The sequence below is a fragment of the Alligator sinensis genome, unplaced genomic scaffold (assembly GCF_000455745.1).
Source record: "Alligator sinensis unplaced genomic scaffold, ASM45574v1 scaffold453_1, whole genome shotgun sequence".
Taxonomy (NCBI): domain Eukaryota; kingdom Metazoa; phylum Chordata; order Crocodylia; family Alligatoridae; genus Alligator; species Alligator sinensis.
The window spans coordinates 994,928-1,012,100 of NW_005842485.1; the positions used below are offsets into that span (position 1 = coordinate 994,928).

At 59.4% G+C, this 17,173-nt stretch overlaps 2 protein-coding genes across 2 annotated transcripts in view; one reads left to right on the top strand and one right to left on the bottom strand.

Annotated features, from left to right (window-relative positions):
* MAT2A (methionine adenosyltransferase 2A) overlaps positions 1–7,925 on the top strand; it is an 8,260-nt gene extending 335 nt beyond the window's left edge. Inside the window, exons 2-9 of the mRNA XM_006031183.2 lie at positions 2,007–2,084; positions 2,191–2,313; positions 2,845–2,957; positions 3,052–3,195; positions 3,858–4,076; positions 4,413–4,595; positions 5,037–5,170; positions 6,621–7,925. Of these exons, the coding sequence (XP_006031245.1) occupies positions 2,007–2,084; positions 2,191–2,313; positions 2,845–2,957; positions 3,052–3,195; positions 3,858–4,076; positions 4,413–4,595; positions 5,037–5,170; positions 6,621–6,723 (1,097 nt within the window). The 3' untranslated portion in view covers positions 6,724–7,925. The remainder of the gene's footprint in view (positions 1–2,006; positions 2,085–2,190; positions 2,314–2,844; positions 2,958–3,051; positions 3,196–3,857; positions 4,077–4,412; positions 4,596–5,036; positions 5,171–6,620) is intronic.
* Positions 7,926–8,075: 150 nt separating this feature from the next.
* GGCX (gamma-glutamyl carboxylase) overlaps positions 8,076–17,173 on the bottom strand; it is a 9,234-nt gene continuing 136 nt past the window's right edge. The window contains exons 2-15 of the mRNA XM_025212826.1: positions 16,266–16,559; positions 15,325–15,483; positions 14,694–14,859; positions 14,163–14,241; positions 13,564–13,670; positions 13,101–13,264; positions 12,689–12,930; positions 12,065–12,196; positions 11,693–11,844; positions 11,443–11,612; positions 10,144–10,274; positions 9,912–10,059; positions 9,624–9,828; positions 8,076–8,706 (exon numbers count right to left, since the gene is read on the bottom strand). Of these exons, the coding sequence (XP_025068611.1) occupies positions 8,568–8,706; positions 9,624–9,828; positions 9,912–10,059; positions 10,144–10,274; positions 11,443–11,612; positions 11,693–11,844; positions 12,065–12,196; positions 12,689–12,930; positions 13,101–13,264; positions 13,564–13,670; positions 14,163–14,241; positions 14,694–14,859; positions 15,325–15,483; positions 16,266–16,559 (2,288 nt within the window). The 3' untranslated portion in view covers positions 8,076–8,567. The remainder of the gene's footprint in view (positions 8,707–9,623; positions 9,829–9,911; positions 10,060–10,143; positions 10,275–11,442; positions 11,613–11,692; positions 11,845–12,064; positions 12,197–12,688; positions 12,931–13,100; positions 13,265–13,563; positions 13,671–14,162; positions 14,242–14,693; positions 14,860–15,324; positions 15,484–16,265; positions 16,560–17,173) is intronic.

Genomic DNA, 17,173 nt, shown 5'->3' on the forward strand with positions numbered 1-17,173 from the left:
GGAGGGGGCCGATGGCCGCGCCCGCAGGGAGGAGGGTCTGTGCACGGGAGCAATGGCAGTAGTGTAGCTGGGCGCCCAAGAGTGGGCAGTCCCCCGAAGCGGCCATGGGGGGGCAGGTGTCACCCTAGAGGCCGGGTTGAGGTGGGCGAGGGCTGGCCCAAAAGCCAGTATTGAGGGGGTGTTGGGGCCCCTCTGGGACCAGGGCCTGCCCCAGGAGCAGGATCTGGTGTGAGGAGCAGGAACCACTCCAGAAGGCAGGGCTGGGGGTTGGGTCCACCTCTGGGGCTGGGGGGCAATAGCTATGGCTGGAGCAGGATTTGGGGAGGGAGGGGGCAGGGAGCCCCCACAAGCCAGGATCGGAGGACTGTGGGGCAGGGATCAGAGACAAGAGCCGCGCAGGGCAGGGGCATCGCTGGGGCACAGAAGGCGATGACGCCATGGTGGTGTGCGGCTCCGAGAGAGGCATGAATCACCCCAGGCGCATGTGATGCTGCGAGTGCCCGTGCTACACAGCCTGGAGCAGAGCCTCGTTGGGCTAGGACCCCTATCATTAACCCCCCCCCCTCCATGTGCTGCTTTACAGCTCTGAGTCTGGGGGACGCAGTGGTTAGAGCTGTCTATCCAGTCACAGTTGCCTCTTCCCCACATAGAGACAGCCATTGTGAAGCATTGCCCACACCAGGCTGGTTGGGGGGACTGAGCAGAGCCCCTTCATTCTCCCAGTGCAGCCATCCCCACGCTGGTACTGCCTCCGGGCACCTCAGCTCTCAGCCTTCCTCCCTTCCCCTGCCTCTTGCAGCCTCGTGGATTAGCCCTTCTCAATGGGCTCTTTGACACCGCTCCCTCCATTTCCATTACGCGCTGAGATTATCTCGCTATCGCCTCTGGCAGGACTTCAGTCCCCTTACGTCAGACAGTCCCTCCCAGACCATGGCTCCATGTTTGGGCAGCCCTGTCTCTATTGTAATTCCCTTCTCTTCCGCTTGACATTTAAACCCCCCTCCCCTCTTGCCTCTTCAGCCTGCAGCTGTGAGGAACTGATCCCTTCCTTACTTCTAATAGCTCTTCCAATCATGGGCAGGCTTTGGGGCTGGCTTCTGCCCCTTTGCCCCCTTTATTTTACAGGGAAGATGGCATGCATTAGCATCTGCCTTCTGCAGTGGCTGAAGTGAACAGGGCTATTGCAACCAGTAGCTTTCAGCCTCCCTAATTAAAGGGTGTTTTGATTTCATTGCTTGGGGTAGAAGGCTGTATCCCCCAGTCACTGGCCAGGGAGCTGGATATACTGAGGGGAACAGTGTAAACTGCTGTCTCTCCAGACATGAGGTGTGATATTCTGTTACTGCCAACCAGAGGAAATTGGCAATCCAATTGGGGGATTGATGCGGGGGGGGGAAAGGAATCAACTGACCCCATGGTTTGAGCACATACTGGATCCCCCTCAGCTGATCCCAGAAGGGTGTGGGGTGGCTACAGTGGGCTCAGAAGAAGCAGCGTCCATCTGATCACCATGCCTAGGAGCCTGGTGCTTCTTGCAGAGCCAGGCTCTGGGAGTTTCTGGACGGAGGCAGCTCTGTGCTATAGCCAGCTGCGCACAGACCAGCTGAAACCAGTTGGGCAGGTTCAGCCCAGCTGTCTCCAGCCGCACGAGAATGTACCAGTGCTGGAATCTGCCTTTGCAAAGCTGGGGAGGGGGAGCTGGCCAGCGGCTCCTTATCCAGGCCACAAGTGTCCCACCCAGCTGGCACTGGCGCTGTGATCATGGCTTTTCTCGGGGAGCAGCCATGGGGACAGTTGGGGGAATAAAGGAGCATTGGGGTTTGGGTTATTGTGGGTAAAATGTAAGATCTAACCTAAACTGGTGCCTTGAGATGTTGTGGATTCCATAGTAATAACTTTGGGGGGGAGGCTGTGTAAGGCTACGGCTGTCATGGGGGATTCTTGGCTGATGCGCAGGTAGTACTGGGACTTGGATGCTAACAGGCTGCTGCTGGGCTTTTCCTCAGATAAAATCTGTGACCAGATCAGTGATGCAGTGCTGGATGCCCACCTCAAGCAGGACCCAGATGCAAAAGTAGCATGTGGTGAGTTCCTGGGCTGAAGGTCAGGATGGTGGTAGCTTTGAAGGACCCCCCACCTTCCCTGCCTTTGGCAGTGCCAGGCTGATCCTCGTTTCTCCTTCCCCTTCAGAAACAGTGGCCAAGACGGGCATGATCCTGCTGGCAGGTGAGATCACGTCACGGGCGGCAGTGGATTACCAGAAGGTGGTTCGTGATACCATCAAGCACGTTGGCTACGATGATTCCTCTAAGGGTGAGTCTGTCTAGGAGGGCCTCAGTTTCCCCATTGTCTGAGCCCTCCTACCCTACCATATCTCAGCCCCAACTTCCTGAGAACCTGGCATCTCCTTCTAATGTGCCTCAGTTTCCCTGGCAGTCAGAATGCCTCCATGTCCCAGTCCCATCCCCCTGACAGCTTGCCATCTCCTTCCAAGTGGACCTGATTCCCTGGCTGCCTGAGCAATTCTTCTCTGCTGCCGTGCCCTCCTGTCCCAGCCTTGTTGTCCTAAGAGCCAGGGGCCTCCTAGGTGGGCCTCAATTTCCCCAATTGACTGAGCTGCAGCTTCCCACCACCCCCTATGTCCCACTTCCATCCCCCTGATGGTCTGTGGTCTTCTCCCAGGTAGGCCTGTTTCCCTGGCTGAGTGCCCCTGTGCGTCTAATGGCCTGGATACCTGGTGGCCCATGTCCCAGCTCTGTCCCTCTGACTGGCCTGAGGTCCCCACCCACCCCCTCCCACCCTGTGGAGAGCCAGCCCAGTGACCCTGCCCCACTTGGCCCCTAGGTTTCGACTACAAGACTTGCAATGTGCTGGTGGCTTTGGAGCAGCAGTCACCAGATATCGCCCAGGGTGTCCACCTGGATCGCAGTGAGGAGGATGTTGGGGCTGGGGACCAGGTGAGCCATAGCTTTCGGGACAAGTGGGGATGTGTTGTAGCTGGGGCTGCCAGCAGGGGAAGTCTTCACCCTGCTGTTCCGCCCACCTATGCAGGGCCTCATGTTCGGCTACGCCACGGATGAGACAGAGGAATGCATGCCACTTACCATTGTGTTGGCCCACAAGCTGAATGCAAAGCTGGCTGAGCTGCGGCGCAACGGCACCTTGCCTTGGCTGCGGCCTGACTCCAAGACCCAGGTGAGAGGGCAGACTGAGTGCATAGGACTGTGGGATATGCTTGGGGGGAGTGTTCCAGCCCCCTGTGTCCCCATCTGACCCCCTGATGGCCTGGGATCTTCTTCCAGGTGGGCCTCAGTTTCCCCAGTAGTTTGAGTGCCCTTGTGCCCCCTAGAAAATGCGGTTTAGTTTTAGCATTTAGGGGCCTCATTTTGGGCAAAACTCAAACTGTTTCCCCAGTTTCCCCAGCAGTTTGAGTGCCCTTGTGCCCCCTAGAAAATGAGACCCCAGGAGTCCTGTCTCAGCATCCCTCCCATTCCCACTTCCTTCCCACTGTTCCCTTGACAGCTTGGGGTTTCCTCCCAGGTGGGACTCTGGCCACCCGTGGTCCTCCGTCCCCTCAATTCCACTGGCCTGCCGCGCCCCCGCCCCCCCCCACACACACACACACAATGTCCCAGTCCTGTCCCCCTGATGGCCTGAGGTCTCCTAGTGGGCTTCCATTTCCCTGGCAATCCAAGTGTTCCTATACCCTAGCCCAGAGGCTCCTTTAGGTGGGCCTCAGTTGCCACTGCCATCTGAGCCCTTCACCCATGTTCTAGCAGCATGCTGCTGGTCATGGGCCAGGGGTCTCAGTTCTACTGCCCCAACCATCCACCCCTGACAGCATGGCCTCTCCGCAGGTGACGGTGCAGTACATGCAGGACCGTGGGGCTGTGTTGCCCATCCGCGTGCACACAATTGTCATCTCGGTGCAGCATGATGAGGATGTGAGCCTGGATGAGATGCGTGATGCCCTCAAGGAGAAGGTCATCAAAGCAGTGGTGCCTGCCCGCTACCTGGATGATGACACCATCTACCACCTGCAGCCCAGTGGGCGCTTTGTCATTGGGGGGCCCCAGGTCAGGCCCTGGATCTTCCCATCTCTCCATTACCCAGACTCCTTTGTTGCCTAGCCCTGGCTCCTGATATTACACAGCCACCTTTGCTGTCAGCCCCCACCCTCTGGTATGCCCCAGGGGTACCTGGGAAATCAGTGATAAAGACCACCTAGGTGTGGCTGTCCAGGGATCCCCCCTGGGGTCTTTGCATTCCTCCCTACCAACACCCCGCCCCCAAGATCTCAGCCTCCCCACTGCCAAATTAGCATGAAAGCCATTTCAGTTTCCTCCATGTACATGAGGCTTCCAGGTGTCCCCCTTTGTGGCCTGCTGGGACTGATTCATCTTTTCTTCCAGGGCGATGCAGGGCTGACAGGCCGCAAGATCATCGTGGACACTTACGGCGGCTGGGGGGCTCATGGTGGGGGTGCCTTTTCGGGCAAGGACTACACCAAGGTGGACCGGTCGGCGGCCTATGCGGCCCGCTGGGTGGCCAAGTCTCTCATCAAGGCTGGGCTGTGCCGGAGGGTGCTGGTCCAGGTATGGGGCAGGGGGGATGCTGGGGACCTGGGTAAGGGGAGAAAGGATGCTGGAGACCCCGTAGAACAGCTGAGGCATAGGCATGACTGAATAGGGAGCTCACAGCCTCATTTGGAGCTGTTAGAGGAGGCACTGTGCCAGTGGACTGGGTGATATCCTCTCCCAAGGTGACCCCAGCTGACCCCCAGAGCATGGAGAAAGGAGGGGGGAATCCTGCCCCCCCAAGGAAATGAGAACCCAGGAGTCCTGGTTCTGTCCCTTGCTGCTACCCACTAAGAGCAAACCCAGGTGTCTTGGCTCCCTGCCTTAAGGAGCCTTTTTCTCAACTGGGAAAAGAACCGAGGCCTTCTCTAGACCGCATGCCTGCAGGGAGATGGGTGTGTGACCTCCCTCAGATGCCAGGGTCCCATGCCAACACTACTGTGCCCACCCCCCCTGCAGGTCTCGTATGCCATTGGCGTCTCCCACCCGCTCTCCATCTCTATCTTCCACTACGGCACATCCCAGAAGACGGAGCGGGAGCTGCTGGACATTGTCAAGAAGAACTTTGACCTCCGCCCTGGCGTCATTGTCAGGTAACGGTGCCCAGGGGAGTGTTAACGAGGCAGGGGAGAATTATAAAGGGGTGAGGGCCAACAACTAGAGCTTCCCTCATGTCCCAGTGGGCTGAGTGGGGCCAATGCCTTCGTGCAGAGATTGCCTTTAGACTCACCCAGCGGGGTAGCTCAGGGCCTCGGCTGCCACCATCTGTGTTAACCAGTGTTGGATGCACGATAGAAGATAGAGCAGCTCCACCTGTGCCCGGAAGCCCGGGGCCCCCAGCCGAGGGGAGGGGGGTAAGTATTGGGGGGGCTTCACCCACCGGTTGCTTCTGAGACAGCTCTGCCTTCTCTGTGCTCTTGTCCTTTGCTTTGATGCTAGTTCATGGGCAGTGCCTGCTACTAAGGCCAGGGTACACAATGACTCCAAGAGGTAGAGACTGAGGAACTACAGCAGGAGCTGGCATGATGGAGACAATGGGCATCTCCGTGGTAGATGCAGTTCAATGCTAGATGGGTGTCCTGTGCTTTGCCAAGGCAGAAAGAACCCAGGCAAACCCTGTGCTAGGTTGGACTGTTAGCATCTAGCTGAGAGCTCTGCGAATCAGTTGGCCACAAACACCAGCTCAGCACCTGCTAAAGGCAAGCAACATGGCTAGGGATGATGAAGGGAACTGTGAACAAGACACAGTATTCTGATGCCCCTTTATAAATCCCTGGGACAGCCACACCTTGAAATACTGCACCTAGTTCTGGTCCCCACACCTCCAAAAGGAGATGGAAGAACTAAAGATGGAGAAAAGGGCAACAGGGATGTTGAGTGGTATGGAGGGGCTTCCAGATGAGGCGAGGCTAATGAGTGGGATGGATAGATAGAAGTGTGGGGTGAATGGTTGGATAGGTAGATAGAGATGAGTGGGTAGGTGGTGTGGGGTAGGTAGATGGATAGAGTCTAACAGGAAAACGAGAATGTGTGGGAATGGATGGATGGATGGTCAGGCCTGCTCAGCATAGAAAAGAGTGGGGCCAGGATGAGGGTTTCCAAACCCTGAGCTGGCAAAGAGGAAGCCAGGGCGGTTGATTGCTGCCGTCTCCCCCAGACAGTGGGTGCTCACAGTATGACACCCCCAGTCTGAAGTGAGCACAAGGCAGTTGTGCCTGCTGTGGGGAATTTAGGGGTGGGATTCGTCCAGAGCTAGGGGGGAGCTGGGACTTCAGCCAGAAGGACAGGACCCTTAGAGCCAAGTGGCATTGGGTGCTCTGGAGCATAGGAGTGGGGCATGGCCTCTGGATCAGAACCTCCCGAACCTTCAGTCCTGGAGGCTACAAGGGCGAGATGAACAGGGGGAAAATCCCCAGTGCCCCCTCCCTTCCAGCTTTGGTTCCCTGCTCCTGCGTGACACAGGAGACAGGGCAAGCTGGCCCTGTCTGAGGGTCTGAGCCAGTCTATGGCAATTCTTATGTTCTTATGACTTGTATATTCCAGGGAACTGGATCTGAAGAAGCCCATATATCAGAGGACGGCAGCCTATGGCCACTTTGGTAGGGACAGCTTTCCCTGGGAAGTTCCCAAAAAGCTTAAGTACTGACATGTTGTTAGGCTTTTCCCCCTCACCCTTGCTAGCGTCGACTACAGAGAAGCTTGCAGGCTCTGGGGGGGAAGAGCTCCCTAATGCCCCTCTTTCTATCCCCTTTCCCCACCTACCTCCTTCATGGCTAACTCAGCTGCTGCCTGTGGGCTCGGCCGTAGCCACCACCTGTTGCCATCACTCCGTGGGGGACCACTGACCGGCTAGGCCCTATCCTCACTGCTTCCCCATGGGCTCTGTGTGCTTAGCCAGGCTCCCTACTCCTCCCCATCCAACACCCACAGCCACCATTCTCCCCCCCAGCAGCTTGCCATCGTTAACAAATCCAGTCCTTTTATTTTTAATACGTCCTCCCTGTCTCAAGCAAAGCCCCGATTTTAATCTTGCCTTCTAGCCTGTTCTATTATATTCCCCATGTCTGATTTAATTTGAATTCTCGGAGGATGTACGTAATAAGACAAAAGTCCCGGGAGCAATCTCGAGCCGCGGTGCTCTCATTCCCCCTCCTCTCTACACAAGCCGAATCTATTCCACACTGCACAAAAAAACTCCCTCCTCTTTCCCAGATGGCTTTTTATTTTCAACTCAAACCAGGTTTCTCAGCCCAGCCAGGTGGTGGGGGTGGCTCTGAAGCACCGGTGTAGCTACAGAGAAGCCGGCTTTGCGTTCAGAGCCCCCCTTGGTTTTGGACGGGGACTTGGGGGGAGGTGGGATGCGAACCCTTCATACTTGAAGCGTTTTTTCTAACGGCTTATTTATTGTGTTCTGGGCAGGGGGTGTGAGTACAGAGAAGCCCCTGGCCCAGACGGCAGCTTTTTTAAACCTTATCTATATAGACTTTGGCCCTTTTGGGGTGTCTTGCCATGGTTTTTTTTTCCCCCAGAATTCCCTGCTAGTGGCCCCAGGTGTCCTACAGAAAAGCCTGGGGTGGCTCCTAACCAGGGGGTCTGGCTGATGTTACACTTGAGGGGAGGGTTTAGGGCAGGACCGAGGGGGCCGGCGTGCCTAGCTGGGCAGGCTGTCGAATCCGTGGCTGGTGTAGTACAGAGAAGCCAGCTTGTTTACACGCTCAGCCCTCCCCCTGCCGCCACGCCAGCCCCCCCCCGGCGCCAAGTGCCTTGGGCCAGAGGGTTATTACGTATGTCTGCGGGGGGGTGCTCCATGAACTTGAAGGTCTCAATAAAGCGCTAGGTTCTACTTTACCTGGCTCCCGTGCTTCCGTGTTGGGTGGGAGGCTGCAGGTGGAGGGTGGGGGGAAGTGTACCTTGATGTGCCTGAGGAAGATTGGCTGTGGCTGGCAGGGGTAGGGTCTGGTACCTAGTGTCAGCCAAGACTCCTGGTGAGGTGAGGCAGCTTTGCTGGTCCCCACAGCTGTTTGCCCAATGCCTGGGTAGGAATCCTGCATCCATGTCTTCCCCCGCCCCCCTGCAAACCCTAATTGCATAGCCTGGGCCAGGGAGTCTACTGTTGTAGATACCCTGTGTCCATGGGCCAAATGACATGCTCTCCCACGTGCCCTTCAGCCACCCTCAGAGTAGAGAGCCAATGGGGAAACTGTCACAACTCTGCTCCACCCCAGAGACAGAGCATGGCACTAGGCTAGAAACAAAGGTTTATTGCAGAGGCTGAAAACCCCTTGTGAAGTGATAGTGGTCCCCCTGCAGTGAAAGGCAGGGGGAGGTTCTGGCACCCACAGAAAGCTGACCCCTCCTCTGAGGCAGTCCTGGCACCCACCTCCACCACAGCCTTCCTATGACACTGAAAAGAATTCAGGTATCTGGGCTGTCCCCTGGCTGCACGGGCACTGTATGAGCCACTCCCTGGATGCCTGGGTTCCCTGTGGCTCACAGCTCACTGTGCTCATGGGGGTGGTGCCTGGCACCAGGCTCCTGCATGTTGGCGTAGGCCACCTCCTGTGCCAGCTGCTCCAGCGGGGGGCGCCCCAATACCAGGTTCCTCACTGAGATCAGGGTCATCAACAGGCTGTTGGGGCACAGGTATCAAGACAGACTCCTCCCATACCCAGGTTGGGGGGGGTGGGGTGGCTATATTGGGGACAGCTGTGGTGGCACAAGGGATGTGGTGAGCACCTGACAAGCCTGGTTAAGGAAGGGACTGGCTATGAGGGGATGTGGTGGGGGGGGGACAGGCTATGAGGTGGGGATGTGGCCCAGTGGGAGGAGCTGTAGCCCTGAGGGGCAGGGCTGTGGCTGCAGAGAAGGAGGGAGAAGGTGATGATGCAGAGGCCTTATTGGGAGCTTAGCATGGTGGGAGGAGTTATAAGAACTTGGGTGTGGCTGGCAGAGGTGGCAGGGCCTGATTCTGCATGGAAGGGCCAGTGGGAAGAGTTTAGCAGGGGAAGGAGCCATAGAACAGGCATGCCTGCAGAAGAGTAGGGAGAGATGGCTGCTTGGAAGGAAGAACTATCTATGCCCCTGGAAGCATGGCTACAGAAGGGGAGGGGCATGGGCTGATATGCATATGGCACTTGACTAAGGAAGATGGAAACATAGGCAATGCGTACGGGTGCCCCCCCTGAGAACAAGTGCTCTTGGCTTAGGCAACGTGGGGGGGGCAGGTAGAGCACTGGTGCCCCCCCAAGAATTGCCATTGGCACTCCCAGGCTAGACATCTGGCTCTGGGGGGACCCCTGCTGCCACGGCCACCTGCGGCTGGCTGTCCTGCATGCCACCTGTGTGCAGTTGCTGTACCCCCCCGCCCCCCCCAGCTTTAGGAGGCATGCATCACCTATAGATAGGAAGAGCCATGGCCCTGGGGGCGTGGCTATGAAAGGGGCATGGCCTAGTTGGCACAAGGGCTGGATTAAGATGCAGTACAGTGGGAGGAACTATGGCCCTGGGGGCATGGCCTGACAGCCAAGGGGGCAGGACCTGTCTCACCTGCGGCGGAAGAGGAAGTACTTGCGGGTGGCAAAGCGTGCCAGGCGGTGGCCCAGGGGCTCGAGGCGCCGGCGCTGCAGCTCCTCCAGGCGGCGCTGCCGGCGCAGGAAGGTCCTGACCAACGGATCGGTGCCAGGCGCTGCCTCCCCTTCCCCTTCGGTGCTGCTCAGCAGTGCCTGCAACTCAGGTGGCAATGGCTCCACCTCTGGAGGCCAAAGCAGGGTCAAAGGGTCAGGCAGGGGGTGCTTGTGCTGGGTAAGTACAGGTAGGCATGGTACCCAGACTCACCGGAGCCATTTTGCACAAGGTCATGCAGCTCCTGCAGCCGGGTGAGGTTACGCTCCAGGGCCAGGTCCGTGGTGTTGATGTAGATGTACATGTAGCACGAGGGCTCTGAAGATACCGTGTGCACTTTGTGGTAGGCACCTGCTGGCAGCTGGGGGACACTAGCCAGGTAAGGGTGGGTCCATGGGCTCACCCCACCACCCCTTTCCTACCTCCCAGCCCCCCGCAGCCTCACCTGGAGCTGGTCACCCTGGCACAGTGTGTGGTTGCGGCCCTCGGCCACGATCTCCACAGTCACCTTCCCCTGCAGCAGCTGCAGGCTTGTGTTGCCTAGGTCCTCGCTCACAAAGTTCTCCAGGTGCAAGCCTTGGGGGTTGGAGGTAACAGAGTGGGTTGGGGGAGGAGGCAGTGAAGGAAGTAGAAGGGGTAATGAAGTGGATAGAGGAGGTAGGAGGGATAATGGGACAGGGTAATAGAGGAGAGCAAGGGTAATAAAGGAGGTTGGAGGGGGTGGGGGTAATACAGGTGTAGGAGAGTAAAAGTGGGTAGTAGCAGAAACCTATTACCACCAGAAATAAACCTGAATGGCAGCCAATTAACCAACATCAAGTCCTTTTGCTACCTAGGTAACACAATTACTGAGGACACCATCATTGACAAAGAAAAAAGACTGCAGACAAACCGGGGGTGCTCGAAGTGTCTACAAAATACCAAGTTTACACAACTGTTGTCCTCCTCTGTCTTCTATGCTCGTTACAGACCTGCCCCCTCTTACCGCTGCCATATCAAAAAACATAACTACCTGCAACAACGCCACCTACACAGTATAGCGGGTATTAAATGGTCTGACAAAATCATCAACAATGCAGTACTATGACTGGTGGAAGCCATGATAGCATGAAGGCAAATGACTTGGGTTGGCCATGTCATACGTACGGACAACAATCAAGTGCCTAACAGAGTTCTGTATAGTGAATTTGAAAGAGACAGCAGGAAGGTTGGCCATCCCAAATTCTGCTACACTAACTGCATTAAGCGGCAGATTAAGTCCAGCCCAGTAGACTGTATGTCCTGGGCAGATATGGCCTATTGTAAGTGAGCTTGGTGCTCCGCAATGAAGGAAGCAGAACGAGCAACAGAATATCACTGCACCAACTTGCCCTGGCACATCTCCTGAACCCTACATATGAATGACCTTCCTTATGTGTAGGAGTAACGAAGGAAGTGAGTAGTGGGGGCAATAGAGGAGGTTGGGGTATGGATTATGGAGGTGAGGGGGGACCCGCTGTCTCTGGATAACAACCTGGTACTGCACCTGGGAGGGTTCCAGTGCCAGCAGTGGTATCCACCCCTGCCCCTCCTTGCCCAGGCTGGGCCCAGCCCTGTGACCCCTAGTGAGGTTGGGGTAAGCCCTGGGGTCAATCTGTGCCCAGCCTCAGCTATTACCCAGATTCCTGTGCTGCCCGACCCTGGCTCCTGACATTACACAGCCTCCTGTGCTGCCAGGACCCACCCCAGGCTACCCCTGGGCTACCTGGAAAGTCGGCAATGAAGACCACCTCGGTGTGGTTGTCCAGGGAGCCCTCGATCTCCTGCAGCCGGGCGCGCCAGGGTGACAGGTCCACAAGCAGTGGCTGCAGCCAAGGCGTGGGTCGGAAAGGCGACCACTCAGCCCTCACGATGTCCACCCGTGGGTCAAAGAGGCTGGCAGGGCCAGGAGGAGGGGGTGTGAGTGAGGACCTTAACCCTCAACCTCTGCCCTTTGCCCCCCACCCTCTGCTCACCGCTGCTGGAAACGGTCATTGATGGACACCCAGACATCAAAGTAGATGTGGGGCTGGGACACGTTGTAGGAGGCTAGGCGCTCACTGAGGCAGGTGGCGTACTGCTTCAGCATGTCAGCGTGGTCCTTCCAGCGCCGGCTCTGGGTAAATACCTGCCCCAGGGTTCATGGGTGGTCATTAGGGACCAGAGGGAACGCAGCTTAGTGGGGCAAACAGGGTCCACGTGCCAAGGAGCCTGGTGTCCTGGGATGGGGGGGCACCATCCACCACCCAATTCTTGTCTCTCCACAGGCCTGGCTTCACCACTGTGCTCCCTGCCTCGCTTTCCCCAATGGTCATTAGGGACAAGAGTGAACACAGGTCTGCACTTACCCCTGGCTTGAGGTAACCGACCTCGCCCGTGAGGCCATCACGGTAGGTGATTTTCACATGCTGATGGGAGCGGGAGTGAACCATCATGTCCCATGAGTAGCCATACAGCCCATTGGTCCAGTTGTTATAGCCCTGGGCGGGGAGTAGGGAGCAGGGTCAGCTAGGGGGTGGGGCCTGGGGTGACTCCACCCCTGAGCTTTCCACTCTGCAGGGGACATTTGGCAGAGGAGCAACTGTGCTGCCCTCCACTGGGCAATCCCATAGCAGTACCCACAATCCTTTACTCTGCACTGCCAGCCCTGCCTCCCTGCACTACCCAGACCCCTTTGCTGTGTGGCTTTGAATGACAAGGAACCCCTGGCTGTGATGCAGAGGGAGAGAAAAAGGGGTGCCTGTGCCTTTACGGTGGACAGTGCCACCAGGCTATATAAGCCTGGCACCAGGAAGCGTTGGACAGAGGTGTCCTAGCAAGGGAAGAGAGGAGCTGCTGGTGATCAAGCTGAACCAGGGCTGGGGGCGGGGTCTGGGAGGAGTTGGCCGTAGGGGTCAGACTCTGGCATTTCCCAGCATGCCTTGTTCCAGGCCCCCCAGCCCCATTTCCCAGCATGCCTTGCAGTGCCTCACCTGGGTGATGAAGTGGGAGTATGGCAGGAAGAGCTGCTCCAGCACGTAAAGCAGGGTGAAGGCAGCACCAACATGCTGTCGCAACCCCAGCCCCCGGCTCTGATCCGGGGGGCTGGGCTCCGGGGGCTCCAGGGAGGGCAAGGCCCAGCGCAGGCAGGCGGGCGCCCTGGCAGTCAGGCAACGTGGCCAGGCTGGGTGGCAGAACAGTGGGCTGGCAGCCATCATCACATAGGGGAACATGCCTGCCAGGACGGGAGTGGTGGGGTCAGTCAGATGCCTGGGTTCTGTACTATTGGACCCAGGGGACTTGAAGGGGGAAGCAGGTTGGCAGCCAGGATGGGAGCAGGACCTGGAGGATAAGAGCGGGGGGGGGCAGGGAGCCCAGACGCCTGGGTCCCCTGCCCGTGCTCACCGATGCTGAAGAGCTGGGAGTTCATGCAGTGGAAATAAGTGACGAAGATGAGGGCCACAGGCCGGGTGACATCAAAGAAGAGCAGGAAGCCAGCTGACAGATCCAGGACCAGGCCCCCGCCATGCACCACCAGCAGGCTCGTCATCTCTTCCGACAGCACCAGCCTGAGGGGCAGAAAGAGTGGGGTGAGAGACCTCCCCAAATGCCCTTGATCTCCTCTCACTCCCCCGCTACCTGCAGGCCCCAACTCTGGAGTCATTTGTCAGGACATTATCCGGTTTTCATGGGGAACCCTCCCAACCCCCAGCTTGGAGTGGGGAAACCCCCGAGCCATCGAATCCACTTTCAGGCCTGGCCGCTAGGAGGCAAATGGCAGCCCCTGGTGCCAAAGGCAGGGAGGCTGGAAAAGGCTGGACCCAGAGTGACCCTAAACCCTGGGATTTGCCCCTCCTCCCCCACTCACCGGAAGGGGCTGAAGAGCCAATGGCGAGCCAGAGAGCCCATGGAATAGCCGCCCACCCAATCAGCATCCAGCTTCTTGATGCCCGCGATGAAGTAGACAATGAAGATCTGCAGGGGAGGTGATGGGTAAATGATGGCAGGAGCTGGGGAAACTGAGGCAGGCAGGTGGGCCCTGAAGAGGGGAGCACCTGCCAGGAGGGGGCCCCTGGAGGGGTGGAAACTGAAGCAGGGGAGTAGTGGGGGGATGGAATCCAGCTGTCTTGGCTTTAGGCACCCCCTCAACTAGCCCCAACCCATCTGACCCCCCCTACCTCCCATGGGTGTACAAGGAAGGGAACCCAAGTGTCCTGGTTCTCAGGCTTCCTCCTCTAACCCAGTCTTCTCCCGGATCAAGGGAAGAACCCAAGCATCCAGTAGCTACAAGCCCTGGTCTGCCAGACCCAGGGCTGGTGGGTCTCAAAGGCAGGCAAACCTGAAGAAAGGGTGCCCAGAAGGATAGAACCCAAGCTCTGGGTACCCCATTTGCCCAGCCCCAACCCATTGGAGCCTATGACCCTGGAGATGGAACCCAAGTGCCTGGCATGCCTCTACCCCCACTACCTGTGCCCGCAGCAGTGTGTAGTTCCACAGGGGCACTGGGGTGTTGCGCTTCCGGGGGTTTAGGAGCCCATCAATGGACCTGAGGGTGGTAGGGGCAGAGTCCTTCCAGGAGGGAAAGAACCCAGGTGTCTGGGCTCCCAGCCTCCTGCTATAACCAGCAAGCCCTGATTCTGTCCCAGAGCTGGGAGAGAACCCAGGCTTCCAGCACCACTCCCCCCCCCGCCCCCCACCCAAGACAGTAGGGGTGGAGCCTGGGTAGGCCCTGCCCCCTGCAACCCCACCCACCATGGGGCCCCATCCACCTCTGGCCACACCCCCAGGCTCCTCCTCCTCCAACTGCCCCTTTGCCTGCTCCTGCCCCAACAGCCCTGTACCCTGCTCCCTCTATGCGCACAAGGCCTTGCCCTTGGCACTGACTCCACCCCCTCCATGGCCACACCCCCAGCTCCTCCCTCTTGAATGCTCCTGCCCCCATTGGCCCAGCTCCCTAGAAGCCCCGCCCCAGCCCAGCCCAGCCCAGCCCAGCCCTACCAGCAGCGCTGGGCACCCAGCAGGCTGAGCTGGAAGGCCAGCAGGCCATAGAGGTAGGAGTGGTTGTTCCAGGTGGTCTTGTCCAGCAGAAAGATGTACCAGTAAGGCAGCATGAAGAGCAGGCAGCTCAGGCGGTAGGCGCAGCCCAGCATCACGCCCACAGCGCCTGCGGGCATATGGTGCCAGGACCCCAGCACCAGCACAGCACCTCGGCTCAGTGGGTGGGGTGGGGAGCCCAGGTGTCCAGGCTCTCAGGTCCCGCTAGACACCGCTTCCCTCCCATGTCAAGTAAGGAACCCAGGCTTCCTGCCTCTACGGTGCCTGTGATGGGACCCAGGCATCCTGGCTCCCCTTGCCCCCCACTGCCCCAAGGGTTTGCTAGGGGGAAACTGAGGGGGGCTACAGAGAACCCAGGCATCCTGGCTCTGCAGTGCCAGGGGAGAGAAGTCCTGGCTGCCACAACCCCTCGTGCAGCAGGGCTGGCAGGAGGAAAACCTGGGGCAGGGACAGAACTTGGGCATCCTGGCTGCCTCCCTCCCCCAGGGCCCAGGTTTTAGAGGTGGGCGGTGTTTCCTGCCCCTGGGGGCTCTTGGTCCCAGCCCTGCCCCCTGCCTGAGCCCTGCCCCCTCACCCAGCAGCATGAGCAAGTAGAGCAGGTACATCCAGTCAAGGGGCAGGGGAGCCAGGCTGTCGAAGAGAGGGAAGCGGCAGACCTCCAGCCCATCCAGGTACTTGTGGTCCAGGTAGCCCAGCCCCCGCTCTTGGGGGATGTCCAGTGCCATCAACAGCCCTGGTGGGAGGAGGGGGCACAGGGGTCAAGGGAATGGGAGAGCTCCTGGCTGCCCCCCACCATGGCTCCATCCCCAGCTGGGGGACAGGGATGAGGGTGAGGAAACTGAGGCAGGGCAGAAGTGGGGCTGGAGATGGGGAAACTGAGGCAAAGTGGAGCTGGGGCCTAGGTGTGCTAGGGGCAGGGCTAAACATGGGGAAACTGAGGCAGCTGGAGTGGGGGGGGGGTCAGTGCTGGAGATGGCACAAGATGTGGGGGGAGTTGGGAGAAGGAGGGGCAACTGGGTGGGCGCCAGCGCTCCTCTCACCCAAGGCCAGGTCAAAGGTCGTTCCTCCCCTGCTGACAAGTGTTGCAACAGAGCTCCTCCCCTGCAACTGGACAGCACCATGGGGGTTAGGAAGAACCTGGGAGTCCCCTGCCCCAGCCTGCAACCTCTGCCAGGCCCAAGGGGGAGGGGCCAGGACTTCTGGGTTCTCTGCCTCAGTTTCCCTGAAGGGAGCTGCCCACAGAGTGATGCTGTGCATGCCTGGCACTGCATCCAGGCATGTACAGCATGGGGGGGCAGGAGAGGAATGCAGATGCCCCATATCTGGCCCCCAGACTCCTGGGTCTCCAGCAGGCCTCATGCCTCAGTTTCCCTGCTGCAAACCAGCCCACAGGGGGGCTGCCCACATGCCCAGGCCTGGGCCTACGGGGGGCACGATGGGAACAGAGACCTGCCCCAGTCTGGCCCTGGACTCCGGGGTCCCTGCCCGCCTGCCCCGCCTCAGTTTCCCACATACCGAAGAGGACGCGGAAGGCAGCCAGGGAGGCTGGGTCCGTGGGCCGGTTGAGGAGACGGACGAAGCGGGTCCAGCTACTTAGCTCCCACCAGTCGAAGCCCAGTAGGCGCCGGGTGCGGCTCGGCCCGTCCTGGGGGGATCCCGCTGGCTCCCCGGCCCCCGGGCCTGGCCGGGGCCCGGCACGCGGCCTCCGGCGGGGGGCCGGCTCCTGCCTGGAGGCAGCTGCGGGGCGGGGGTGCTGCCCCTCACTCTCGACCCGCAGCCTCTGCCCCCCACACCCCCGCCCTGGAACCCCTCAGGATTAACCTTTTCAGCGCCGGGGCTCCCCAGGCAGCGCCAAGGGAGGAAAGGAAGCCCGACCCAACCTCGGTCACGTGACTCCACGGACCCCAGGCGTCCGAGGGTCCCAGGCGGGGAACCGAACCCGGTACCAGCAGGGCGTTCCGTGGCCGAATAACTTTGCTAGGTCCCGCCCCGTCCCGCCCCCTTCCCTCAGCTCCGCTCCGCCGCGGACACGTCACCAACGGCGGTCGCCAAGCGCGGCAGCAGCAGATGTCGCAAAAAAGAGGCTGGCGCTTTACCGCGGCACCTGGAAATCCTCATCCCTTCCCCAGGCAGCCTTCCGCGCATGTGCACTGAGGGCGAAGGCGCGCTCCCTGGCGGCGACGCGCGCCTTGCAGAGCCCCGCAAGCAGAAAACGCGGCAGCGGGAGTCAGTGGTTAGAGCGGGGTGGAGCCCGGACGTCTGGGTTCTCTCCTGCCCTTGCCCCTCACTCCCGGCCTGCCCCCCGGTGCCCCTCACTCCCGGCCCGGTGCTCGGCGCTGTAGAGCTTTAAGCCGCGAGGGAGGTGCCGGCACCTGCCGGGGCGGGGCGGGGCGGGGCGGGAGGAGGAAACGCCCGGCCCCGCC